Genomic DNA, 26577 nt, shown 5'->3' on the forward strand with positions numbered 1-26577 from the left:
CAGTTCCATATTCCAGCAGCTCTGTGAAATTTTATTTCAGGACACAGACAGAAATGCTTCATTACAGCTTATTCATTCATGAAATGTCAGGCTTGTTCTTCCCTTCCCTGGGAGAAGAGTTCATGTGTGTGCCTCTGCCTGTTTGGAATGCTTTGTTTGATCTGAGGGCAATGCCCTTGGAGTGCCCTTCCTGTGATGAAAGTAAGGTGAGGTGAATCAAAGTGGAGGCAGATAAGACAGGAATGTGCTTCTTGGTGACTTCTCCCTTGTTTTTGGCTTTGAGACTCTGCCCCTACACTTTACCTTTCTTGCCCAAGGGATTAGGACGCTGGTTGACTTTCATCCTCCTAGGTACAGTGTTTCATGCACAAATGGGGCTTGCCTGCTGAATTCCTGAAATACGTGACTTAACTTCGGACATAAAAGAAGTTGCCAAGAATAACAAGAGGTTGACATTTTCTGTTGGTTGAGACTGAACTCAGAATAGTAAATGAAAACCACATCTCTTTTATTTAATATGGTACCCTATCCAAAGGTTACCCTTTCTGTTTAACTTGTTAAATTTTTGTTTGCTTTGCTTACCCTATTCAGATTATTTGTCTGAAAGTGTTTCACTGTGCTGCCATTAACACTGGTGGGGTAAAGGGACCTGTGATTTTTTTTTTTTCCCTATTACTCCCCAAAGCTAATGATTAACATATGGTTATTCACTTGTGAAAGAATGTTGATTGCGTTGGAAAATACTTGGTAATTATTTAAAGTTTCCTAAAGAAGTTTCTTAGAGTGATTTCATTCTGTTGAAGATGGGCCAAGTGTCAGTTCCACTTTCTGCGCTCAGAACGTTCAGGTGTGGAAGGCCGGCACGTTCTCCTAGGTGGGAAGCACACTTTGCGGTAGCTGGTGAGTCTTGTATGGGAGCCAACAGGAAATTTGCAAAAGCACTTTTTCTCCTTCTCGCGGCTGCCGGCCTGGCCTTTCTAAAGCACTCATTTCATCGTGTCAAGCCCAGAAGCACTAAAAATGCACTGTGCGGTGTGGGTATAGTGCCTTTGCAAAGGAGGTTCAGTCTAGATCTTTCTAAAAAATGGTGTAATTTTTAAAAATCTTTCAGAAGTTTGTTTTTTCAAAAAGAAGATAATATAGTTCATTATCCTCAAATACACATAGTTCATAATGATCTCATTGAGTGAGTAGGTGAGGCTCCTATGGAATAAAGAATTTCTTATAGATTTAATACATTCTTAAATACGATAGACATCAGAAACTCTAGCTTGCTTTCTTAAGTAGGTAAGCATCTACCTAAAGTTCTGTCTATGCTATTAATTTGCATATTCAGTTACTTGCATAAGTGAGTCATAAAATTACACAGTATGTGTTCGCTCCTTGGAATTAAGGAAGTAGTGATCTTATTGTGCTATAACTCTTGAAAACAACTGGAAAACTCAGTTTTGTTCAATTTTTTTATTTGATACCTTGTGATTTTTTTTTAATTTTCTGTGAATATTTTGGGGGGTCCCTGTGGGAATTTAACCATTTTTAGATTTTCAGAGGGATGTCTACTCCCTAAAAGGGTTAATAAGTCCAGAAGATGAATGGAGAGAAGGAAGAACCAAACAGTAAGCCCTGTGATCTTGCTGGGTCTGTGGCCTCGGGGAGAAGAACCGGTTGACTGAACCATCCTAGAAAGAACGTGAGGAGGGGAAGGAGGTGGGCAGCGCATCAGTGCTCTCGAATCCTGCTTGGGTCCCTGAAAGATGAGGACTTTGGAGGAATCACCCGTGGCCTTTGAAGGTGGATCTTTGGGAGAATTTCACTGAGGCCCGATTTCAGAGGACGAAAAAGGCCTCCCTGGAAAGTTCCTTCCTCCTTCCCTTCTTTCCTCCCTGTGCAGATACACAGCGCTGTGGTCTTCGTGGAGCTTGCTTTCTGGAGAGAGGAGACAGCGAATAAACGAGTAGATAAGAAGATGCGCACGCAGACTTTCAGCTTAGCTGTGGAGAAGATAAACAGGGCAGAGTGACAGTGGTTTTCTGTAGAGTGTGGACCATCTTCTTTAAATGGAGTGGACAGAGGACGTCTAAGAGGAGTTAGGAGCGGGGACTTGAATAGCAGGAGTGGCGAGCCAGCCATTCGAAGACAACTTTTGATCAGAGGGAACAGCAGCCCCAAAATACAGACAGGCTTATGGGGCTGCACGTCTGCACTGAGGGAGGAGAGAATGCAGGGGCCGCGTCACCTGGAGGCTTGTGGTCTGACTGAGGGTGAAGCTGGGCATGCAGGGCAGTCAGACCCGGGGAAGACTAGCCCTGTCTCACCCGAGGAGAGGACCAGCCCGCCGGCCCTCCCAGGTCCAAGCAGATGCTCCTTTCTCCCTACTGCTGACCGTCCTCTCCCGGAAGTCCCGCTGCGAGTTTTTATCCCAGTGCAAGCTTTACTCCTGGCTTCCCGGGGGACCTCTGTGATAGCCGCTAATCACTGGTGACAAGGAGAGAAAGAAGGAAAATGCTCTTTTCAGTTTTGATGGTTTGCCAAACCAATTTTCCTCTTTGGTAATAGACTTTCTCTTGGATATAAACCCTTGAAATAAGATTGCTGTTTTAACTACTTAAAAAAAAAATCATTAAAAGCAAGTTGGTTTCTCTCAGAAGCAAGTTTTTTATTTCAGAAAAGTTTTTCTTTATGCTCATACATCATAAGTCTTGAATTAGAGATATTTATAGTATTTAGCAATTTAGCAGGTAACTTAATGATACTTTGAAAAGAATTTTAGGAGGTATATGATTCATATTCCTGTACCTGGATGGGGACCTCGGTCTTCTTCCAAGGTCTTAGATCCTAGTGTCCCTTATCTCCACATGATACTAAGAATTTTGTACCTTTGGTGACAAACAGATTAACTATAATACAGGTATACGGTTTAGTCTTCAGATTTTTTTAGTCATCATGGTATATTCTAGGAATGACTTCTATTGAACTTGGTTAGTTTCAAGTTATAGGTCTGTAATGGCTTTTGAAAATTTGATGAAACTTGATCAAAATTTGATGAATATAATTGGGGAAGGACAAAGTATCTGGGGGCAAAGATGGACATAATGTTCTTTCTCTGCTCCAGAGATGTCTAATTTGATTTTTTCCTTGTTTTGATTCTCATGTCATACTTGAAATGAGACTGTATTGTTTCTCCTAAAAGTAGTTCTGTACTTTACTGGGGTTTGGGGGGAGAGTTTATGACAGAGCTCAGTGGCCACTTCAGCAGTCTGGATGCATGCGGTGCGCATCTAACATATTTTTTTGTGCTGTCCATTGAAATAACTTATTTGTGTGTCTCTGTTGAACATGTGGCCACATTAGTCTCAGTGTCTTTCTCTCTGCAGCACTCCATTCAGAGCGCTCAGAGTAGTTCAGTCACCTGGTCGTTAAGTGACTAATAGTTCTGTCTCACACACTACTTCACAATAGTGTGGTTTCTGTTCGCTAGTTTTCTCTCTGGAATAATAGTAGCCTCCTTGTAAAGTACAAGGTTAGAATTAAGGTATCATACCTCTTTAAGAAATCTTTCTAAATCTTGACTTTGCTTTAGCTTCTCAAGCATCAAAATAGATTTAGTAGTAGGGACTACCTTTATTTTTATACTGATCACTTAATCCTTATAATGCATCTATCCTCCCCATTTTATACATGAGGAAACTGAGGCATAGACAGTAATAAATTGCCAAGGTCACACATTTCTTAAAATGTAGAGTTGGGACAGTTAACAAGAACACTGTAAGAACGATTGATCATATTGCTTGAAGACTAGTACTTACGAGTAACAGAGTTGGAGAACAGAATCTACCTTGTCTAGAAATCCTGTTTCCCTCTCCAGTTCTGAAATAAGTAATACTCGTGGTCAGTGATTGGGCTGTGTGGTGAATCAGAGTCGTTTCTGGTACCCCTGTAAGGTATGGCCAAGAGTACTTTTTAAGCTTTCTTCGACTTTATGCAAATAGTTAACTCTGCGATTGCACCACTGACGCTCATTGTAGTCATTTCCCCCACAAAGCAGAAACCATATTCACCCCCAGTGGATGTGGGATAAGACAGCCTCTCACTTCTCTGCCAGGTGCCGCTCTTGAAGGTAGGTTGGGGATTCAGGAGACGGGATTCCAGTGACGACTTTGACTCAAGCTCTGCAGCCTGAAGACAAGTCCTTCACTGTTTAGACCTTTCAGACCTGCCGTTGTCTTTGCCTCTGACTACTTCTGACCCCTTGCACATTTGTTTGAACAGATTAAGTTAGTCTGTTGGATTGTATTTCTCTTTTAAAGACAACAAGTAAAGCCATGACTATGCCAGCATTATTTCAGAATATCCCAGTAAAGTGAACATCCTTAAAGTTCCTTTAATATTTGGTTAAATTATTTGAGACTAAATTTACAAACATAATTGTTTTGTTTTTCTTTTTCTAATTAAGTACTGAGATCATTTGGGAAATATTTGTGTATTATTTCTGTTAATGGATATAGTTAGCAGTAAATGGATTAGTTTACTGGATCTGTGAGTTATGGTTGATTGAGAAGTTACCAAATTATAAAGTAATCATTTTGATGACTTTTTTTTTTTCAGATTTTAACAAATAACTTGTTACAGCAAACCAACCAAAAAGTAAAATAACTAGGGAAAAAACGTCATTGCTTTGCTGTCTTTTTCATAAATGGTTGGATGAAGAGGCAGGTCCATCCAGGAGTTTAGGATTGGATGACTATTTTAAAAATCATTTTAAAAACGACAATCAGACTTGATAACAGGACATCTGGCCTCTTGCCTTTGAACTTCTCTATCTGACATCCTGTCAGGAGCTAGAAAGATCTGAGCTTCTTTAGAAATGCCGGTAATGTTTAAGTACCATGCTTTTTTTTTTTTTTTCCTTCTTTGCATTTTGAATTTGTATTAAGCTTTATGGAAAAAGTATTTTGGAAAGTACAGACAATTTTCAAAACGAAGTGTGAAGTACTTTCATTTTGTTGAATTGCCAGTTACTGAACTATGGAGGAAGTGTTTGTTTGATTGTTTTTTAGTGTTTTGTACTTTGACCAGTTATACTTTTGATCAAGAAGGTTTTACTTTTATTTATTTATATTTTTATATTATCTCTGAGACATTTCAGTAACTGTCTTACAGGCTAATTACAACTAGTATGCTGTAATTAACCACTGTGCACTTTTGAATATATTTCTTCTAATGGTTAATTTGATTGTATACACTTCTCTAGTGGCTACATGATGTCCCTGTGTTTATTTTTATACCATATATCATCTATTATCACTTCCATTTTATTCATGGTTAGGAGAATTAGAGAAGAAAATATTTTACTTTTTCATGAGATGTTTGTGATTACTTTTTTAAAGAACAACTTTATTAAAGAATAACTTCGGGGAAAAAACAAAGAATAACTTTGGCCTCCACAGAGGGAATTAAGAACAAGGATAATCTAAGAGCTACTGCAGTTATTATTCTGTGCGGTTAATTTTTCCCAAATTCAGGTCTTGGCTTTTGTTTTTTTTAATACAGTCATGTGACAGCTATTTGAGATCCACCAATCTGCTTTTATATAGCCTCTTATTTTCTCAAGTAAGAATGATGTCTCCAGTCTCAAAGCTGACAAATTAGCAAGACCCTTTCTCCACATGCGTCTGCTCAGGGTTTCAGAGTACTTCATGAAATATGTTCCCTGTGTGCTCGGCGTAGTGCAGATTGCATAATCCCTCGGTATGCCTCACCGTTACCACTGAGAGATCTTGGGTGTGACTGTTCCACCTGGGAGTGTATACCGAGTATTCTAGATGCGTTGAGTCTTGATTGTTCCCCTCCGATTTGAGAATCCACTGATAAAGACAGGTGTGCCCTGTCTTTGTGATTTTTTAAGATATATCAAATTAGAAATCTTCTGGTACAAGTCTTTCATAACACACCTTTCTTCCAGAAAAAAAATTTTTTTGAATTTAGAAAACAGGTAAGGGTTAGAGAGGAGATTGTGTATATTTACAAACTGATGCTTTGCCCCAACAGAGATTCGTAGTAAAGTTTAAATAATCAGCTCTTGCAGGGCATTTAGATCATTGTTTATAGGTGTTTGATTTAATCTGAAGCGTTTGCTAGCATAAAGCATAGCATACTCGAAGTTTATCCTGATTTATCGCTGTCTGTGAATCAGTTCATAACTAGGTTAGCTTCACTTAAGTTTCTGAGTTCTTTTAGAACTCAGAAATACTGGGATTGGGCAGCAAACTGGATATTAAAAGTAGCTGAATATTGCCTCTAAATTGTACCTTTTTGATTTGTAAATTAGTTTGAATTTTTTAAATTTAAAAGCTGTTTTATGGTTAAAATAGAATTTAAGAGATGAGCAGGTTTGTTTCATTCAGTTGATCAAAAGGAAAGAAAAATGCCACTTGGGAGTAGATAGGAAAGGGGGAATTTGTACAGGGATTTTTATTTGCTTCAACTGGTATTCAGTTCATGTAAAACACACCTTTTTGCATAGCTGAATTGCATGTGGACCTTAGGTTTTACTTTAAGAAAAACAAATAGTTGTACTTCTCAGTGTTTAGAATCTGTTTTTTAGAAGCCCAGACAAGCCTTAGAAAGGGGAAAACTTGCTCTTCTTCAAGCCTGGTGCATTCTAGGACTCTGGAGACAACTGTCTGTTTTGGAAAGAGCTGTGTTTACACGGTGACCAGTGTAATACTTGACTGTAGCGGAGGAATCTCATTCCATTCCTTCTTTAGCAAGGGAGTGCTTTAAGGAGTTTGGCATGAGGCTTAGTCATTTCAACTGACATTTTAATCATTGAATAGTGCCTTGTCTTCTTCATGCTGGAACACACTTTGCAATACGAGTGTTTCAGGCAGTTGTTACTTGGCTTATGGAAACCTAGAAGTCACTCTTAACTTTTAAAGGTTGCCTTTACATTTCTGACATTTCTTAAGTTCTGTGGATACACTTTGGATTAATCCTTCATACATGTGGGCTTAAAGAGATATTTTTATGCAGCACATATGTAATTCTTGTAGAAAAGTTACAAAATATGAACACAAAGAAGAATAAATTTACTCACCCCTGTAGCCCACCTATCTTTTCTCACAAAATGGAATTATGTTCTATATATTTTTAAACATCACATAATTACATGTTGCGTCCTAAAATTCCGTCAGGTGTCATAAGCTAAAAAAAGATTTTTTTTGATCTTTGTGTAAGAGATATTTATAAGAGATCAAATAAAGGAAAATAAGTATTAAAGTAACCAGTTGTTAAAATACTCTGTGGCCCTTCTTAACAGGCAGTTTGTGGGAGTATATTACTATTTTATTTAACTAGCTTTCCCATAATACCTTGCTTTATTTTTCTTGATTTCTGTAACACCTCCTACCAGGCCTGGCAAACAGTAGGAACCATGTGTTTGTTGAATAAATGAAAGAAGGTATAAATCAATGCCAGGTTCCAGATTAATTTCTAGCAAGATCCAGGCCACTGTGAACAACATTAAATCCTTTTTAATGATGAAGATATTATAGGGTACAGTTTTTTAAAAATCTGTTATTTAAATATTGGGGAATAAATTAAAAAGTCACCAAAATTTCTCTCCCAAAGGGCGGTTTTCTTTAAAACATCAGTTTTTATCTGACACAAAAACTTTTACAACTGGCTTTTAGGATTTAAAACTCTGATCTACCACTTAGTATTTTAAAGTTAGCAACAATAAGCGCATTCACAACTCAGTTACGGTTTTCTCACAGTGATATGCAGTATTCTGTAATGCCTTGTAACTATTATGCTTCATTTAATCTAAATTTAGTGCACATTTTTACGTAACGCGATGATATAAGTATCCTAACTTCCTGAATAGAGAATGGTGTCGAATTCTCTTTTATGTCCTTTTTCCTCCTACACTTAGTCACGTGGGATTCTTGAACTTTGTGTGAGGATCTGTTTGGCCCACATTTAGCTGGGTTTATACTTTAATTCATGTCATTCCTCCCACCATGGGCAAGTGCTGGTAAACTTCTGTTGATGTGTTGATTTTTTTTTTCCATCATTGGTGATAGATTTGTGAAGATCACCTACCCAGGCTTAGAAGGAAAGAGCCAGGGCTTGAGAGTCAGACGTGCCTGCTGGGTCACAGCTCTGCCACCCCATAGGGACAGGAAAAGCAGAAGAGGGCGCCCTGGGGGTGGTGAGTTTGGGCCCTGGTCTTAGTCAGCCAGGTTTTGGATTCTTGCTTCTCTACAACTAATTGGGTAGCTTAAGGCAATTTACTTAACTTCAGAGGCTTAAACAAGTTAATAAATGTAAGCACTCATTTGATGGCTAAGTGTTAAGGGAATTCATTAATTAAGTCATTGATTAATCTGTTACTGTGATGATGAATGATGAATTAATGGCCTTAGATCAGTGACTTTTCCACTCTGACCTCTGCATCTGCATCTGGAAAATGAGGATCCACCACTGAGCTTGCAGAATAACTGTCAGGATTCAACAGTATGGTATATAGGAAACATATGCTGAGTGTGCAGCCAGTAAATGTAAGGTGGGAAAAGTAATCTAAATTGAAACTGTAGAGCTTTTAAAATATAAAACAAACTGCTAGCAACACTGCCATTGGTATGAGAAATGTACCCTTTGGATTTTAATGCTTCCAAAAGCTGTCTGGTGTCTATAGTTTTATCCAATTAATACGAATTCAGATGATACTTTTGATACCCAAGGATGGTCCTCTTATCCGTGAAAGCCCTCATTAACAATATTAATGATTCTGACATGGAAGTCAGATCTTAGAATCATTTCTTCACAAAGCATGAGAACATGGTTTAGCGGAGCTTGCTGTGGGAGTGACTCTCTTTGCAAAGCTAAGGAAATCCCTGGACTTGAAACATGATGCTTAAAATCTGATTATGAACTTAGTATGTTTTAGTAAGTTTGCAAGTCAGAAAGCTTCCTCAGCTGATTTTAAAGTTATTGCAACAATTTTAATTGAAAGAGTTGTAGCTATACATTTTAATTAAAATGATTTAAATAGGCAATCTAAATGATGAATAAACGGGTTGACAGTTACTACATAAAAACCTTTCCCTTTAATCATTAACTTATGACCTAGCTCTGAGCAATATAATTATAGAATTTCCTAGACCTAAAACTTTGTAAGTAGTTTCATATATGAATACTTTAGAATATTAAATTGTTGAAGCTATCAGAATATCCATTGTTATTCATTGACTCAAATTAAATGAAACAGGTGAAAGTATATCTAAGATATAAAGGGAAAATAAAACAAGAAGTTTATACTAGCAAAACTTTTAAAGGACAATTGGTACTTAGACTTTGGCCTTTTATTGTATGCATTTTAAATATGACTTAAAATTCATGGTTATAGAAATTTACAAGTAAAAAATACCTTAGTTCATTAGGTTGATTTTCTTTATTTTCCCTCCATCACTTTGTGTATTCTACACTTTTTCCTGCACAGGTAATTGTGTATGTGTTTGTGTGGTTTAATTTTGAAATTGAGCTAAGAAAAACCAAGGTTGTATTTTATGTACTTTTATAAAATAAAGGTTTATATTTTTTGTTCAATTTCTGTATTGCTGACGCTGTTCCTCATAATTAACAGACACATCATTTTTGTAAAGCTGCATCGTATGTACCATTATAAATTAACCAAGTCTCCCTTTTATCCTGATGCTGTGCAATGTGCTTAATGTTTTAATAGCACAAAACAACAAGGTTTTTTCAGCATCAGATCCTTTACCTGGATCCCCAGATGTTGGGAAAACAACAAAACCCACTTTTTTCTATCTGGTCATTCCATGTGTATGTTCTGTTGAAGCCAGGACTTTCTCTGTGTTCAGTTGCTCACACGTGCTTCTCTCCAATGAGAGGACACAGCCAGAGACTCAGGTGGTACAGCCTGACTGTCTGGGGCCAGTGTCTTTGGGGTTGAACCCCAGTTCAGCCACCACTAATGAACTGTGTGACTTTGGGCAAATTGTTGACACTGTTTCCTCATCTGTGAAATAGGGATGATCACCTTACCTACTTCGAGTTTCTGTAAAGATTAAATGTTTTGAGAAGTGCTTAAAATTGTGTCTAGTATATCATGAGCTCTGTGTATGTATCACTGTATTATAATATTATCACCACCATCATTACCAGTCCACTGAGTTTGCTGTGTTCCCAAGTGCAATGACTTACTGCAAAATGACACTCATGGCAAGTTAGTGGTTTTGAAAGGTTGGGTCATGGTGACAGTTCCATGTTTTCCAGTTAAACCAGTTAAACTGGAGGGTTAGTTTTACAACATAATTTACTCTGTTTTTAGCTGTAAGAGGGCAGAGGGGTTTCTGTTGAAGTGTGCAGCGTGCTAGGGGACTGCCTGGCAGTGTGCTTGGCCTGTAAGGGACGCTTCTTACTTAACTTATTTTATTTTACTGATTTTTGACCTTTCTACCATGGAATATTTACCTTATTCGTGTGGTCTCAAGTATTTACATATATAAAATAAGCATTTAAAAGTTTAATTATGTATGTATCATTCTCTTTTTAAAGATGTTAGAAACTTTTTTACAGATAATTTTTCTCTGCAAAATAAACCATTAAACATGACTCTTTACATTTTCCTTATGTTTTATGGTTACCAACACCAGTAAAGTAAATGGTAATGTCTTGTATACTTGAGGTGAAAGGAAGTGTCAGATTTTTGATTACTGAAAGCATTTTTTCTGTGTCTTCCCCTAAGTGGACTGAATAGCCATTTTGGCATCTTAAATGTCTTCCGTTTAACAGACTCTTATCTCAGTTCCTGTATTTTAGTCATCAGTAACAGCACAGTTTTGCCAACTAATGTAGAAGCAGGCAGGAACATTAACTGTATATATTATACATTCACATTATGATCTGCTGTACTTCTGTCTCTAAAAGAATTAAAGGGTTTTGACTTATTAGATACTTTTGCATGTCAGATTGATATAGTCATTTTAAAGAGTGGTAAAATTTCAGAAATCTCACTTTTTATATCAGGAAACTCATGTTACCACTTTTCTTTGCACATTCATGTTATCAAGGCAAGCCAAAGTAATACAATCTTTCTTACATTTATAATAAATTTAGAAGTTAAAATATAAGCAGATATGTAATTGATTGCTTTAGCCCTGTCATATAAGGTTTTATTATGTACACACTGGGATCTCTCAAGGTATTATGTTAACAGCATGATCAGTCTAAATCTCATATTTAATGAAAATGAGATTAAAAACAAATTCAAAAGAGTTTTATGACTTAAAGAAGGAAACAAATTAATCTACATACTATGAACTTTGGTGGACATCCTTTAAAAAGAAATTAGGTAGGGGAAGGGTATATCTCAATTGGTAGAGTGCACGCTTAGCATGCACGAGGTGGTGGGTTCAATCCCCAGTTCCTCCGTTAAGGAAATAAATAAATAAACCTAATTACCTCCCCCCTCAAAATTAAAAAAAAAAATTAGATAGATTTAGAGAAAAACTGAGCAGATGGCACAGAGTTCCCATACAGCCCCCTCTTCCCCACACAGTTTCCTGTTAATTCTCTTACACTAATATGTCTAGTTGTAATTAACGAAGCAATCTTGATACGTTCTTATTAACTAGCCCATAGTGCACTCAGTTTCCTTGATTTTTTACCTAATGAGCTTTTGCTGGTCCAGGATCCCACATTACCTTTAGTTGTCATGTTTCCTTAGGCTCCTTTTGGCTGTGCCTGTTTCTCATACTTACTGTGTTTTTTTGATGACCATCTATGTTTCAACACATGCTTAATAAGCACTCATTTACCGAGCCCTGGACGTAACAGACAACAAATCCATGCCCTCAAAGGGTTTAGTTTTTTTAGCAGGGAGCTTATAGTTGACTTCTTAAACTTAATTTTACGAAAGACTGTCTTATAGCAGATTACTGTTTAAGGTGACAATTAATGGGACTTCTGGTTTTTCCATAATTAGCAGAAAAAATTGAGTAACCACTTACAGATTAATTGCAGAAACATAGATCTCTAGTGTGTAGAAGATATCTCTGTTCTTTTTAAGTGAGTGTTGTTTTTATTTTTGGGAAAACACTTAGTTCCAAAAGAGTTACTCTGTTTTTGATAAGACTATGGAATTGGAGAAAGGAGCAGTCAGTCCCTTGTTGCCTGCAGGGAAAATATCATCAAAAATGATGTTTCATGTTTAAGTTTTTCTTGTGATTGACTAAAGAGCCTTTTCATGCAATTGCTGCCTTAAGCCTACTTCCAGAAAAGTTTAAAAAAAGAAAAAGTGACATGATACATCAGAGAGGAGGGTAGGGTTTGCAAAGTTATGTTGTCAGACTGTTGCTGATTGTAAGTATTTTTGAGTTGGAGTTGCTGAAGAGACTGAAATAGCAAGGTTTTTGTTGAAAGCTTTGGCACTAGGACTTGCTAGGAGCCAAGACCTGTTAAACAAAGAAAATAGGAAAATTCTAGGAAGAAAGGTGCTGTGTGGCCATGGAAATTTGAGTCAGTTAAATTATTTTGGGCAGTATAGTGGCCACATACAACTTTATTTTTGCCTTAAACATCACTATGTTGAAAGCATTTTGTCTCACCAGTGTCAGTTGGAGGGACGGACAACTGGCTGTTCCTATCCAAGGACAGTGTTTGCATTCACACGCCATTAGCCATCAGTGATGGGTGTAGAAATTATTCTTGGAAACCTTTATTTACTTTTGGACCATTTACTTGAGCAACTAATGCTGTACTATAACCTTTGAGTAATCAGGCAATACAAGAAGATACCATCTGTACCTGTTCAAGTAAAATATATGGATGTGATGAATCCTTCTAGGAAGAAGTTTTGCTGTGGGCTGTATTTTCAGCCACATTGGTCAAGCTCTTTTAACAATTACATTGTTTTATTTTTTACTTTTAATTTTGCCCAGATTTTCCACTGTGGGCACATTTGAAATCAGTTTCCATAGTGACATCTGGTGGCAGTCTTGACATCCTAGAGAGTATGTTTGGAATGATAAATATTTTTATTTAATAGCTCCAGATTTCCGGCCTCTTTCAAATTTTTCAGCTTTATGAACAACTTTTCCTGAAAACATCTTCATTGTATTCTTGAGATTGGAAGGCCAGGCATTTACTGCTTCCGTCATGTTTCATGAAAGCAAAGAAGTGATTTCTTATAACACTGATGGGCAGTGTATAGATAACAGTCTTGTCTAAATTTATCTTCTCTGCTCAAAATATGCGGCGTAGAGTCACGCAGCAGCGCCCTTACCTTGTCTGCTGCCTGTGCACCGTAACCTCTTGACAAGAGATGTCATTTCCACATTAGTCACCTCGCTGGCTTTCTCTCTTCCAGCACTGATTCTCGTCTGGCTGGAGGGAACCCTCGGTTCACAGCCAGGTTTATGGATCATGTAGGGACATGCTATTGTTGCTTCCCCTAAAAGTGAAGGAAGAAATAAAAAAAAAAAAAAAATAGGATCAGAGATGGAGAAAAGAAAGGTTGCTGAGAGAGGGGGAGATATTTGAAGACAGGAGGGAAACCACAGGAAGTTAGCACATGGCTGTCTGTAGGTGCCAAATAAGATGTGCTGTTACTTTGGGTATGTGTGAAAAAGAAATGATTTTAAAACCAGAGTTTAAGTATTTATCATTGCTGTTGATTCCTCAGAGAATTGCTTCAGGTAAAGTGAATGTATAACCTGTGTGCAAAAAAAGTAGGAGTGATTGCAAATCAGTTGGTAGAGGACATGGGTTGAGAGCAACAGGAGTGGGTGGTGCGGAGAGGAGCGCAGTAGGTTGATTGGCTTCCAGGGATGGCTGGGAGTTGTTCGTTGTTGCTTTTCTGTATTGAAGGAAAATTACTTTACTTTATCTCAGCCTCTGTCTCCTCATTTGTGAATCTGGGATGAAAATCATTTGATACCTGAGTTCTTTAAATGATTTAATGCATATAAAGCACCCAGGGAAGTCCCTGACATACAATAAATCCTTGTATTAAGTTTTTTAAATACAGTAAATATACTCGTATTGTTATTTGAGCATTTTGGTTAGAAGAGATTGGCAGTTAAAAATTTTGCTTTATTTCTTAGTCATCTATAAGCTGTATTAAGTAATTTCTTTCTATTACAAGGATGTAATAATTAAAGTAGATAAAAACATAGACATCTTAGCAACCACTTTGTGAAACAGATGTAAAAATATACATTCCAAGAATTCATGAAGTATGAACATCTGAGCATCTCACTTATGTATGTTTAACTGCTAATTAATACAATTCCAGTTCCTTCCATATTTGAGTAGAGCTACTTTGGTGTCTCAGTTTGAACCGGGGTAATATCTGGAGATTACCCGGGACTTGGAAACTTTTCCTCCTGGCTGTGGCTCAGAGGTCAGGCACAGAAGAGTGTGACTGCCAACCCCCCTCCCCAAGTTACCAGGTTGATTGGGAGGGAGGTTCAGTTCCAAGGAGAAGCAGCCATCCCATAATTGTCCATTACAGTCCAGACTTGAAGTGGAACTTGGTGGGAAATCAATGGCTGTTTTTGTCTATGAATTAAATCTCATAATGTATTTGCATTTTCTCCTTATTAATATTCAAAATAAATGAGGGTTTTTTGATATTAACCTCAAATAAGCAAATCTTTAAATTTACATAATGATCAAAAAATAAGAAGTACAGATTTGTGTTTGAGATAAATACTGTTTCATTTATGAGCATAGATTAAATTGATACTTGTAATTTTTCTCATAGTATTTTGCATTCAATGGGAAACTTTAGTGATTCTAGAGTTGTAGGATTTCCAAAGTTCACCCTGGACCTTGTTGAACCCTGAAAGTAGCATTAATTCAGAATGATTAATGCGCAAGAAAGAATGCTGTGATATATTTTGGGAGAGCCAAAGGATAAGATTATACCAGTGAATAAAAAGGTTGTATTTGCCTGAGAGAAATGGATATTTCCACTGTTAATCATCCTGAGAATAGGTTAATCCTGGGATTAACTAAGGCTTTGACTGGTTTCAATGGCTGGACCAAAATGTGACAGACATTCTAACCCTCTTCTTTGTAGTTATGTAATTTCATCTCTTAGTAGTTGACTTTGTAAGAAATGTGTCCTAGTTTGGGTCCCCATTGAGGACTTTTCTGTACCCTGATGAAGATATCTATTCATTTTGTTCATTCATGTAATAATTACCAGGCTTTGGGTAAGGTGCTAGGTAAACTGGTATTTGAGAAGGATGTGGTCTCTGCCCCTGGGGACCTTGTAACATGGTGGGAGAATTTATATTTTCAGCACCCTGGTTGTCTTTGCCATTTGCTTAAGGCAATTAAAAGAAACTAAAGGATTTCAGGACACAAGAAATCCCATTTATCTCATTGGGTTGTTTTGAGACTTAAGTGAGATAGTATTTTGTAAAGTGCCCCACATAGTACCTGGCATTTAGTACTAATAAAAACAAATTTTTCATAGCCAGTATTATGTGCCAAGTGCTATTCTGATCATTAGATGTATATTAGTTCATTTAATCACCTTACGAACATACTATTATTATCTCCATTTTATAGGAAAGGGAACTGAGGCACAGAGAGTTTACACAGTTTGCTTAAGATCACACAGCTGTGAGTGACACAGATGCCTTCAAGAAGTCAGACTTGTCATTTAGGTGGACACTTTCTTGTTGACTTGCTGCTTCATGGTTTTCTCCTTCCTTCTCTAGGTGTCATAGAGACTTCAGATCGACTGGACCGCGAGTCGACCTCCCATTACTGGCTCACAGTCTATGCGTCCGATCAGGGCGTGGTGCCGCTGTCCTCATTTGTAGAGGTCTACATAGAGGTGGAGGATGTCAATGACAATGCGCCACAGACGTCAGAGCCTGTTTACTATCCAGAAATAATGGAAAACTCTCCCAAGGACGTATCTGTGGTCCAAATTGAGGCATTTGATCCAGATTCCAGCTCTGATGACAAGCTGACATACAGAATTACAAGTGGAAACCCACAAGGATTTTTTTCAATACATCCTAAAACAGGTACATGTTAATACTATTATGTATGAAATGTTCATGCTTATACTCTCTTGATACAGGGAAATTTAAGAATTAATTTTCTTAATTTGCCACTTTAGTTTTTGATAAATCATCTTCGTTTTGAAGGGAACTTTAGAAGGCAGTCTCCAATATAAAAAAAGAAGAATGAGAAGTTTATAAAAATTTCAGAGGAGGATTTTGGAGTCAAGGAACTATTTGCCTGGAAGTAGGGAGGGGTCACAAACCTCAAGAAGCAGAAATCTAGACGCCAAAGCCTTGAGGTGGTAATTCAAGACAAAAATCATCCCTTTTTAAAAAAATCACGTGATGAATTAGACTTTAAAATGTTTTCATTTTTCTTAATGTCTTCTCTCTCTTTTAGATTAGTTTTTAAGTCCTCTCGGAAGGGACAGGCAGGCAAGGCAGACATGCCCTTTAGAATATATGAGTAGATACCATAGGTCTGGACATGATGTGTATTTGAGGAGAAGGAGAAAGAAGAAAGAAACTGAAAGAAAGGATATAAGAAAGGATATAAGTTAGAACTGTTGTGGGGAGCCTTGAAACCTTGGTTATCTCAGGCCTCTGAAATGGTGATGACACTGCTGTTGTGTCCCGTCTTGTAGAAGTGTGATTAACGTGGCCTCGCCACTCCCTTTTACGTCTCTCCATCCTGACAAGTCGTAGGAAGAGATGTCTGCCGAGGCTGCCGAATCCTCCTTACCATCAGGGAGAAGCAGTGCCCTGCAGGGGTCTGCTGCTGGCTCCAGGACCCCTGGGTGGGAGGCACATGCACCCTGCTGATAGAACAGCAGGAGAAAATTCATGAGGATGGCAGAGAGGCTTTATTTCCTAAGAGTAGCAGGCAGATAATAGTGGAGAATACCGATAGTTCACAGCCAGGAGTATGTGCTGTGAAGTATATAGTAAACTGTGTGTCCAGTAGGGAAGTCTGATCATTTCACAAGTCACCCAGCGTCTCTAAAGATCAAGAAGTCACCTGTTTTAGCATGGGCATTATAAAATATTGTAAATTTAGCTTCATGAGGTCTGTCTCTAGATGATTCAGTTCCCCCAACTCAGCAGAACCTCTGGGCATGATGTTCAGGGTCCAAATGTAGTACCTCAAAGGCTACATGTTCCTCAAAACTTTTAAAGCAGAACTGATTTTTGGTAGGTAGGTCAGCATTATTAGGGACCAGACTGTGAAAGCTGGGGAAAGACAGTCCGGTGGAAGAAAGTTCCTGTGATGTGCTGACTCATCACACCGCCCGGGGGCTCTTCGTCATGTTACTTAATAATTAATGGCTGAGTGAGAAAAATCACAGGGCTGGGAATCAAGAGATGTGGGCAGTAGTGAGGCTTTACCCCTGGAATCTTGGAAAAAACTGTCTTCCAGGTCCAGACACTTTGTGATTAGTCGTGAGCGTTTCTGCACACCTGTTACAGCACGTGTGTGCCCGGCGCAGCGCACTCACAGTCGCACTGAGGGAAGGAGGTCACAGCCTTTCCCCCTTGCGAGTGTTAGTTCATTTGCTCTGTTAACTCTACATGAGAGAATCAGCACCTTAGGAGATGGATAAATGTGTGCCTCTTCTTTGGATAAACAAATTTGACATAATAAAATGAGTCTGCTTGCTCCTTAGTGGGAAAGAGAAATCTAGGACCCTGGTGATTATCACAACGTCCAGCAGACTGGAGAAAGCCTAAATCTACTGCCATTCAAATCATTTGTTTACACATCACGTGTTCACTGAGCTTCTGCTGTGTGTCTAGCTTGTTAAGGATGCTTTGAGAGTTTGTCACCTGCATAAGTGAAATAGCAAAGAGAGACAGGTGGGTACAGGTGGCGTGCCCGGGAGCTGACAGACGCCTCTGGGGAAAGCGGGAAACAGGCGGATGTGATGGTGTCATTGGGAGGATGAGGCCCCGCGGAAAAGTGATTGTGCTGATTCTGAAAGTAGTAAAGTGGACGCAGGGAGAAGAGGCAGGGATGTTCCTCTTGCTCAGGGACAATCTGAAGGAGTGGTGATGCCAAGAGAGGGAGTTGATGAGTGTATGGGAGAATGGCTACCCTTGATGGAAAAGTGTAAATACCAGAATGAGGGGTAGAGGATAATATTTATGTTATTTTTATAAACAATGACCTATTTTGGAGACTCAACATGCAATCCCCTGGAATGTCTTATATAAACTTAAATCAGATGACCTCACTAAGTCCTTTTAGAGAGGAAACATCTCCCCAGGACCCTTCTCTCCTTCTGTTGTAGTATGACACATGTTTAAAATAAGAAAAAAACCCTTTCTAGGACTGGGTTTGATGATCCGAATTGGGGATTCTCAGTGACAAGTTTGGACGAACATTTTAAGAAGCATTTTGTGTTCCAGTCACAGTTTTTGTGCCTGGAACTGTCTTTCTGCCTCTCAGACAGTTCTCATTAGGTCATTTATAAGTAGGGTGGCAGGTGGTAGGGGTGTTTCCTTTTATACAAGCAAAAGAGACTTGATCCATTTTCCTTTTCTGATACCCACACTTTTGTTGACACTGGAGATTCTTATAACATTTTTTGTTTGATTATGTTCAATATCAGTTGGAGTAAATTTGCTTTTCTTAGCAAAACTTGCGCAGTTGCCCAGGGCTGGGGAGACAGCAGCAGGAGTGTTGGGTTGTCTGGGCCCTGCCAGCCCCGGCTCCTAGACGCGTGCGTCACAGCCTCCTCTGCAGCGTGTCAAGGACGGAGACCACGGGGCCCCAGACAGTGGGGACCAGTGTGCCCTTCACAGGCTTCGTTATCCACAAGTAACCTTGGGAAACTGGAGCCACCCTGGAAAAGTGTCTTTTTAATATTATCAGTTTGAACTTTGTTTATCTTCCTGTTTGAGAACAAATACACTGAGAAATAAAATTTTTTATGGTTAAAAATAAATTCATCAGAATTGTGTATTAGGTAAAAGTAGAGGCATCTTTTTTGAATACATGTGTGTTTGTGGGTGTGATTTCTGTGTGTCTGCAGGGGTGTCTTAAAAGGGTTAGGCTTTTTGACAACTACTGGATCAGTGCCCATCACTTGAAATTTTAAATGGTTTAAAAACATTGATGAGACTGTTTCAGCTCACTGTTTTCTTAGCTCTTCCTTTTATCAGTTCTGTAGAGTTGAATGTATTTTGGAGGCTGATCTTTAAATCTCTCATCACTATTGAATCTGGAGCACGTGGCACTGTTTGAATCAGGTCCTCATGGTGCCCTCTCTTTGGGCTGATTTCCACCAGCTGGCTCCTGCTTGTTACCTCTCAGAGCTGAGCTTGGAGGAGATGGCCAAAGAGAAGCCAGCAAACCTTGGCTTTCCTTCTTTTAGTACTCCTCTGTCTTGTTTTCGGATCTTTCTTGTACTCGTCTTCCACCCTTGACCTCACTCTTAGGTCAGGCTGGGATAAAACTTTCTCTCAGAGCCAGCAGGGCAGTGACTAGTGTAACTTGCTATGTGCATCATACTTTATATATTACAAGTGACCTCACGTTCTTAATCTTGACAAGAAACCCTGTGAGATGGGTAGGAACTACAAATGCTAAGAGTCTGCTGTCTTCCTCGTTTGTATTTTCCCCATTTTTCAAATAATTAATACGACGTCAGAGAGAGGTAAAGGCCACCCGAGGTCGGAGCCAGAAAGGCGTGCATTTCAGCACTGCCGCTTCTGGGTGCACAGCCCCTGGTTCACGCCACGTGCTTCTGGGTTTGCCATGGAAATGTGATTTGGGAGCCGATTTTTTTCTGTACCTTCTCAGTTTTTCCCCTTAGGGGATATCTGAATTACATAATTGTTGCTTTTTTGGCTAATCTTATTTCTAATCTTATCTTCACACCAAAAAGCACGAAGCTTCTAAATAACACTAGGTGTTTAAACTTAGTTTTATTAGCTGTGTACTGCAGGGATCTCTTAAAGTTTTTCTGTGAACGGCCAGGAAGGACATACTTACGGCTTTGCAGGCCATGCAGCCTCTGTCCCAGTCACCGGGCTCTGTCCCTGTGGAGGGAAAGCAGCCAGACATCAGGGACATGAATGAGCATGGCTGCACTCCAAGAAAACTTTATTTATGGGCAGTGAAGTCTGAATTTCATATACTTCTCATGTGTCACAGTATCTTCTTTAGTTTTTTTTTTTTTCCCAACCAGTTAAGAATGTAAAAGGCACTTTTAAGCTTGCAAGCGTACAAAATCAGGTTGGAGGCAGTTTTCCGACTTCTGATATGTTGGTGAATTGACTTATTTAGGCTGGTTAAATTGCTGATTTATTCCTGAGGGGTTAGACTATTTGATATTCTTGAAGTTCAAATTAAATTTTTCCCCATTGCTCTAAGTGAATACTTAGAAAGGATGAGATCTGTGTTTTGCTTCTCCAGGTTATTAAAATTATTCTTTAAAGCATAGTAGTTAGAATAGTATTAAGGTTAAAATCTGAGATGAGATTTAGCAAGTTGATAATACACTGTGAGTCACATGTTTTCTGCTTTGAGAATTAAGTATTTATCATTAGAAGATAAAATATTTCCAAGTTTGGGGATGTTCACACTTCTTGTGCTGATGTAACCTGTTCAAAAATATTTCAGAGCTTGAAATTCTAGCTTTCACAGTTGGCTCTATGTATATTTATCTGATCTTTACCATTTCCTTTTTTTTTTCTTTCCATTCCCTAATTCTGAATTGAGATGTTTGTGCTCAGATTGCTAAGTTACAGCTTCTTATGCTTAGCAGAGGACAGCTTTATACGGTGGCTGTTTTTCATTCATGTATTTCCATGCAGGATAGAGTAATGTAGGATTATTTTGTGTTCCATATAAGAAATGTTCTTTAGTTGCAGCTAACAGGTATGCTGGGTACTCATCCATGTTCTAGTCCAGGATCACATTACAGCTACCTTTTTCTCAGTCAAGGCAAGTGGCATTTTATTGTGGCTGGAACGGAGGCTGAACGAAGTGCAATAGGAAACAGCTATAGCTGCAAACAACTTCCAAGGGTTTCCGGAACATTTGATAGCTGCGCAGGAAGGAAGTGAAGGGCCAGTCACTTCACAAGGGCAGGAGTCATTTAAAAAAAAAAGTTTACCTATTTGTAGTCTTTTCCCAAAGATACGCAGATGTTTTAAGGAGGAATTTACCAGTTTCTCCTGCTTATTTTTAATTCTATATGAAGTGTATGTTATCCTTAAAGGCTAAAAGAAGTCAGATTTTATGCAGTGCCTTTTCTGTACATGTTGAAATGCTGATAATGCTTTCCCTCCCAAAAATCTGTTAACCTGGAATCCTTATGACAAATTCTATCAGGGGGTATTTAATTTTTTTGTGCATGTTGCTGAATATCATTTGCTAAAATTATTTTAAGAAGTAGTATTTTAAGATTTTGCACTTAAGTGCCTGAGATTAGCCCCCCTTTTTTTGTCATCATGACATTAACTTTATAAAATGGGTTGGGTTTCTTCCCCTCCCTTATTATCTCTGCTGTATCTGACATTTAGAGGAATGTTGAAGGCAATTCTCAGTAAATTGCATTTGGCTTTTGATCTTATGTTTACCTTATGTTTCCGTAACACTCATTTTCAACAAGAAACAGCCAGTAGGACAGAATTAAAACCAGAAGAGAAGCCTGGAGATTTCCAGATGCCAAATTCCTGCTCATGGCCTGTGTGACTGTAGACTAGTCATTTGATTCTTCTTCTTTTTTTTTTTTTTTTTTTTTTTAAGGTTTTCCATGGGACTCTGAAAGTTTGAACTAAATGAGTTCTGAGCGCCCTCCCAGCCTTGACAGGCTATGAATAGAATCCCACTTTTGGCTCCAAGCCTAATCCTGCCGGCACCAGGACTGCAGTGACAAACAATAGCAGTTCAGATGGTGGCAGCTGTCTGAGAGCTGGAGATGGGCTGTAGTTAAATGCAGTCTGAGCAGCACCTAAATGCAGACAGCACGGGGCTGCCGAGGTCTCTGAGTCATGGTATGAAGCTCCAAGGGGATGGATGTTGAGTGATAACTACAGAGAAAATTGAAAGTTTGCTCTTGGCCTGCAAGGCAATCTATTTTTAGGCTGGGGCTGGGGAGTAGCGATGCCCGCCTCCCTGCCTGTCCTTCCACGTCTGCTCGGCCTGCTCTCTGCGCACGCGCGTCTTGCCTGTGTTTTGTGGGCGTTCAATCCTGGCTCAGGTCCTGGAGCGCCAGGGTAGAACCAGGCATGATACGGAGTATGTGCTTACTGCTTAATTCTTGTTTTCCAGTTGACTAAGGATAAAATTTAGCGAAAGCCATATGATTTCCATTTCACCTGTTGAAAGAGGAGTCTGAGAGGTTTGAACAGGAAAATGCCATCCTTGGTCTAGTTTCTGACCCTCCTCCTCGTCTGGTGTCCTCTGTCTATCCACTGTCAGTCCTCAGGACTTAGCTGTGATCTTTGCACATTGCAGTAAGCAGCCTTGTCCTGGGAACATTTTCACTTTATTCAAGCTGGCTAGGTACAGGTCTGTAGTTGAGAATGTCCCTTGGAAAAGTATTTGTCGTGCTACAAGGAATTCTGCAATTATTGTCTCCCGCTTTCCTGTCTCCCTGTCGTTTGCTGTAATACTTTATTTTAAAAATTAGAATAATTACTGGTTATTACTAACAATTACTAATGTATTATGTTCTTTATTTTCCATACATTTGACTAGTCCCTATAGTTCTTTGATAGCTTAACCAGCTCAAAATGGGCCATATTTTCAATAGTATACCATGGAAATTAAAAAAAAAAAATTATCCAGGAGTCAGAGGTTTAAAATACATATCCCATAAATTTTTTAAACACTTTTGTTTAACTTCTGTTAATTTTTCTTGATAATAGGCATTTTACCCTTTTTTTTTTTTTTTTTTGGCCTATATAAGAGGCATGAGAGGTCATTCTGGCTAAAACAGAAAGACAGTTTTGACAAGTGTAGGGTGCGCACAGGTAAATTACTAAAGAGAATACTTTATTGAGTAAGTTATTTTTGAAAACTTACTTTTTGTTATTGTTGTTGGATCCTGAGGGGCCCGTGTTGCTTGTTGAATGTACTCTGAGAAGAACAGAGAGAAAGTGTTTCGGTTTGTTCAGAATATAAGAGTCTTTTCTTTCTTAGTTCTTAGCTGAAACAGCTTTCTAATTGGGACTTCCTATTTTATAGGCATTAAGCTAGTGTGTATACTCTTTATAAAGGAGTTACTGAAAACTAGGCTATTCTTGTTTCATCATTCTGTTATAGGGGAGGAAAGAATATGAGAAATAATATATTCAGAGATACACCTGATATGCACAGTTTGTGGCATATTTTATATATTAATTTAAAAAAAGACGACTTAGTTCATTTGCGGTTCTCAGCCAGAGATGTTCGGGAGGCCCTCCCAGGGCTGAGACAGCCTTCCTCCCCTCAGGGAACATGTACAATTAGCTTGGATGATTTGCAGCGTTTGGTACTTTCCTACCCCAAATCATCATTGGGCAGATATTTTTTTAATTCCCTGCCTTTTAATTGTCTTGTCTATAGAATGATACCCTATAAAGGCATAAGACATGTCAAATGATGACAGTAATAAAACGGAAAATAAGATGAGTGGTTATCTTTGGGTTATCACCACTGGCCATATTCTGGAACACAGTGTATTACTTCAGCGTACTACAAGAGGCATTTCCCAAAAAAAAGGGGGGGAATTGGGCTGTTAACATGGACACTGATACAGCCATTTAGATCGTTTCCTTTTATGTTGTAAAGACTACATTTCACTTATGTTCTAGCAGGATTTAATGATTTGGGTCAGTAGTTGCAAATTTGTCAGGAAAATTCTGGGAGATGCTTTAAGCTTTAGTAAGCAATTTCAGAGCAGTTGGAATCTTCACCTGGGCTCTCCTGGCCACGTCTTTGAAGTAATTTCTGCAATGCTAATTGTGGTTCTTAAGTGCTGCTTATTTCTCCTAAATCCATAATAGCCCTGTTACATTTTTCTATATCTCAAATGGTGTTTTGAGAAATGGATAATATGCTCTGTTCCAGAATGAGGCCAGTGGCGATAATTACAATGACTAAAAGCAGTTCTGCATTTAGAAAACTATTAAAGTGTGGGAACATGGAATTTCTTCATTTTTCGTAAGTGCTTGGCCTGAGATGGTTGGCATGGGATGGACTGCCTGATCCCCTGGAACGCTCTGAAGCTGTATGAGCTGGTAGAGATTCTGACTTGGCTGGGATGTGGGGTGGGAAGGCAGTGGGTTCGGCCGTCACGCCTCGGGGTTCCGCTGCTCCCCTCTGGCTGAAGGTGGGCTAGAGCCACAGAGGCTGCTACACACTTTCTTTGCTGAGAACTCAGCTCTGGTTCTAACTCTGCTGTTGACTCTGACCTTCAGGAATTAATAACATTCCTGGACCATATTTCCTTTTTAAAGTTCAGGATTTGGGCTGGAAGATTTTAAAAGACCTTCTGGCTCTAGCAAACTTTCACAGTGAGAGGATATTTTAGAATGTGTGATACATTTCATTAAAATTTTGTTTCAAGAGCGTATTTTAAAAATTGTGAAAGATATGCTACTGTAATATTTCTAAGAAATTTTAATATTTTATTTTTTAGAGGAAAAATAAACACGGCCAGATGTTTCAGAGTTTTAAAAAAAAAATCATTTGAGAGTTTCCAGCCTGAGATTAGTGTTCAGCCAATAAATATTTCATTATCCTTTCATGCTGACCTTTAAAATATTTTAATGTTTAAATTTCTTTAAATAATACACTCATTAAAGAATAAAAGATGACCTTAATAAAGAAGTGTACACGTGAAAAATGAAGCTGCCCTCTCCTCTCTTCCCTTCTTCTTTCGGCCCACCTGTTCCCAGGAGTAGCCGCAGGCAGTCATCTGGGCTTTAACCTGTTAGGAACGTACACATATTATATATTTTGTATGTAGTCTTTGGGGGCTTGTAGCCCTTGTCTAACAGTTGCTCGAGCAATCAGTGTGCTGACTGTGGTGTGACGGTTGTTGTACCGTAATTGTCCTTGGTGTTGCAGATTATTAAAGCGTGCTGAGTGTCCAGGGAGCAGTCCTGCCAAAGTGGGGCTTGGACATAGAAAGGTAGAAGGAGAATTTCCCCATTATGGTGGTATCAGCTACTGAGGAAGTTCCCCTGTCCATACTGGAGATGCCGGAGACTTAACTCAGTACTCCCTTTACCACCAGCTATACCACAAATCAAGTTCTTAAACTTCATGAGGAATAGAATATATTAAAGTGTTCTAGAAAAATCAGTGGGGAAGATGGTTGACAATGATACACTTGACATGCATGCGTACAGCCAAGAGTTGGTCAGAATAGGGCTGTGATGAGTAAGACGTTGTGGGAGAGACACAGAGGTGTAAGGGTTTCCCTAAGTAAACTGTATACCTTTGTGGACGAGGGCCTTGTCTTAGGCTTTTATATCTGTGTCTCAGAGGGACATACTTGGGGAAGACTTTCTGAAAAATCAGTTGAATAACGTACGTAGTACAGACTGAACAAGTGGGTGACTTTGAGCTAATAAACTTTATGGCAACATCATTACTATTTATAAACATACATTTCATTAATTTTTTAGTCCTCAGCAAGAGATCGTCAGAAGCAAAAAATGTAAATTGGTAGAATAATAATTTTTTGAAGGTTATTATTCAACACAGAGACACTTGACTTGTCGGTATTCAGATAGAGCTGTGAAGTATCCACAAGCCAGGCGTCCTCATGACCAGCTGAGCGCAGGAAGGAGGCCAGTAAGAGGGCAGGGGTGGACGGAGGGGAGCCTTAGGGAGCAGCATCAGCTCTTCAGAATCTTGGAAATTTTCACTTTTCTCACTGTTTAGAGTTAAGACAGTTGCTTATAGAATTTGGAGTTGGATAAATATATTTGCTATTGAATTATTGCTTCAAATTTTAGCCACAGAAAAAAAGATTCTAACTACTGTAAATGCTGAAGTTTTGGGTTTTGACATATTTAACTTGAAATCAGAGACTCTCCAAAGGAGCAGAGATGATTTGTGACGATGTAAATTTAAATTATTTAAATTAACTTAAGGATACAGCTTTTCAGTCCTGCTAGCTACATTTACAGTGCTTGGTGGCCGCGTATGCAGGGGGCTACCGTGTTTGGCAGTCCTTCTCTGGAACATAAGTTGGTATAGTTCATGCATTATTGTAAAATAAGCAAAAGGCTAAAAAAGCCATAGTAGTTGCAGGGGCTAGAGGAGAATAATCAGAGTGGTGGGCAGTGTAAATTAGGTGAGCAGACTTCTGTTTTCTTCCTTGATCTTGCCCCTCCCTCTCCTTATTTTCCAGTAGAATAATTGGAAAATGCTTCAAAGTAAATTTCCTGCCAAGTAAGGTGAACACATGACCATACGGCTTTTTTTTTTTTTTAAAAGGCAGGACCTTTTCCTTTACAGTTTTGGTTCTTAAAAAACTCCTACTGCAGATCACAAGTTATGTTCTCTCTCAACACTGTT

The 26577-nt window shown here is 38.7% G+C and overlaps 1 protein-coding gene across 3 annotated transcripts in view; it reads left to right on the forward strand.

Moving 5' to 3' along the window:
- The window catches only part of FAT1 (FAT atypical cadherin 1), a 93932-nt gene that overhangs the window by 19800 nt on the left and 47555 nt on the right, over positions 1 to 26577 (forward strand). For all 3 annotated transcript variants that reach the window (XR_004315421.1, XM_032468651.1, XM_032468652.1), the window contains exon 2: positions 15759 to 16073. Coding sequence is in view for 2 of the 3 variants with exons in the window: in XM_032468651.1 (XP_032324542.1) it covers positions 15759 to 16073 (315 nt within the window). In the remaining variant the exon portion in view is untranslated. The remainder of the gene's footprint in view (positions 1 to 15758; positions 16074 to 26577) is intronic.

This window comes from Camelus ferus, chromosome 26 (genome assembly GCF_009834535.1).
Source record: "Camelus ferus isolate YT-003-E chromosome 26, BCGSAC_Cfer_1.0, whole genome shotgun sequence".
Taxonomy (NCBI): Eukaryota; Metazoa; Chordata; class Mammalia; order Artiodactyla; family Camelidae; genus Camelus; species Camelus ferus.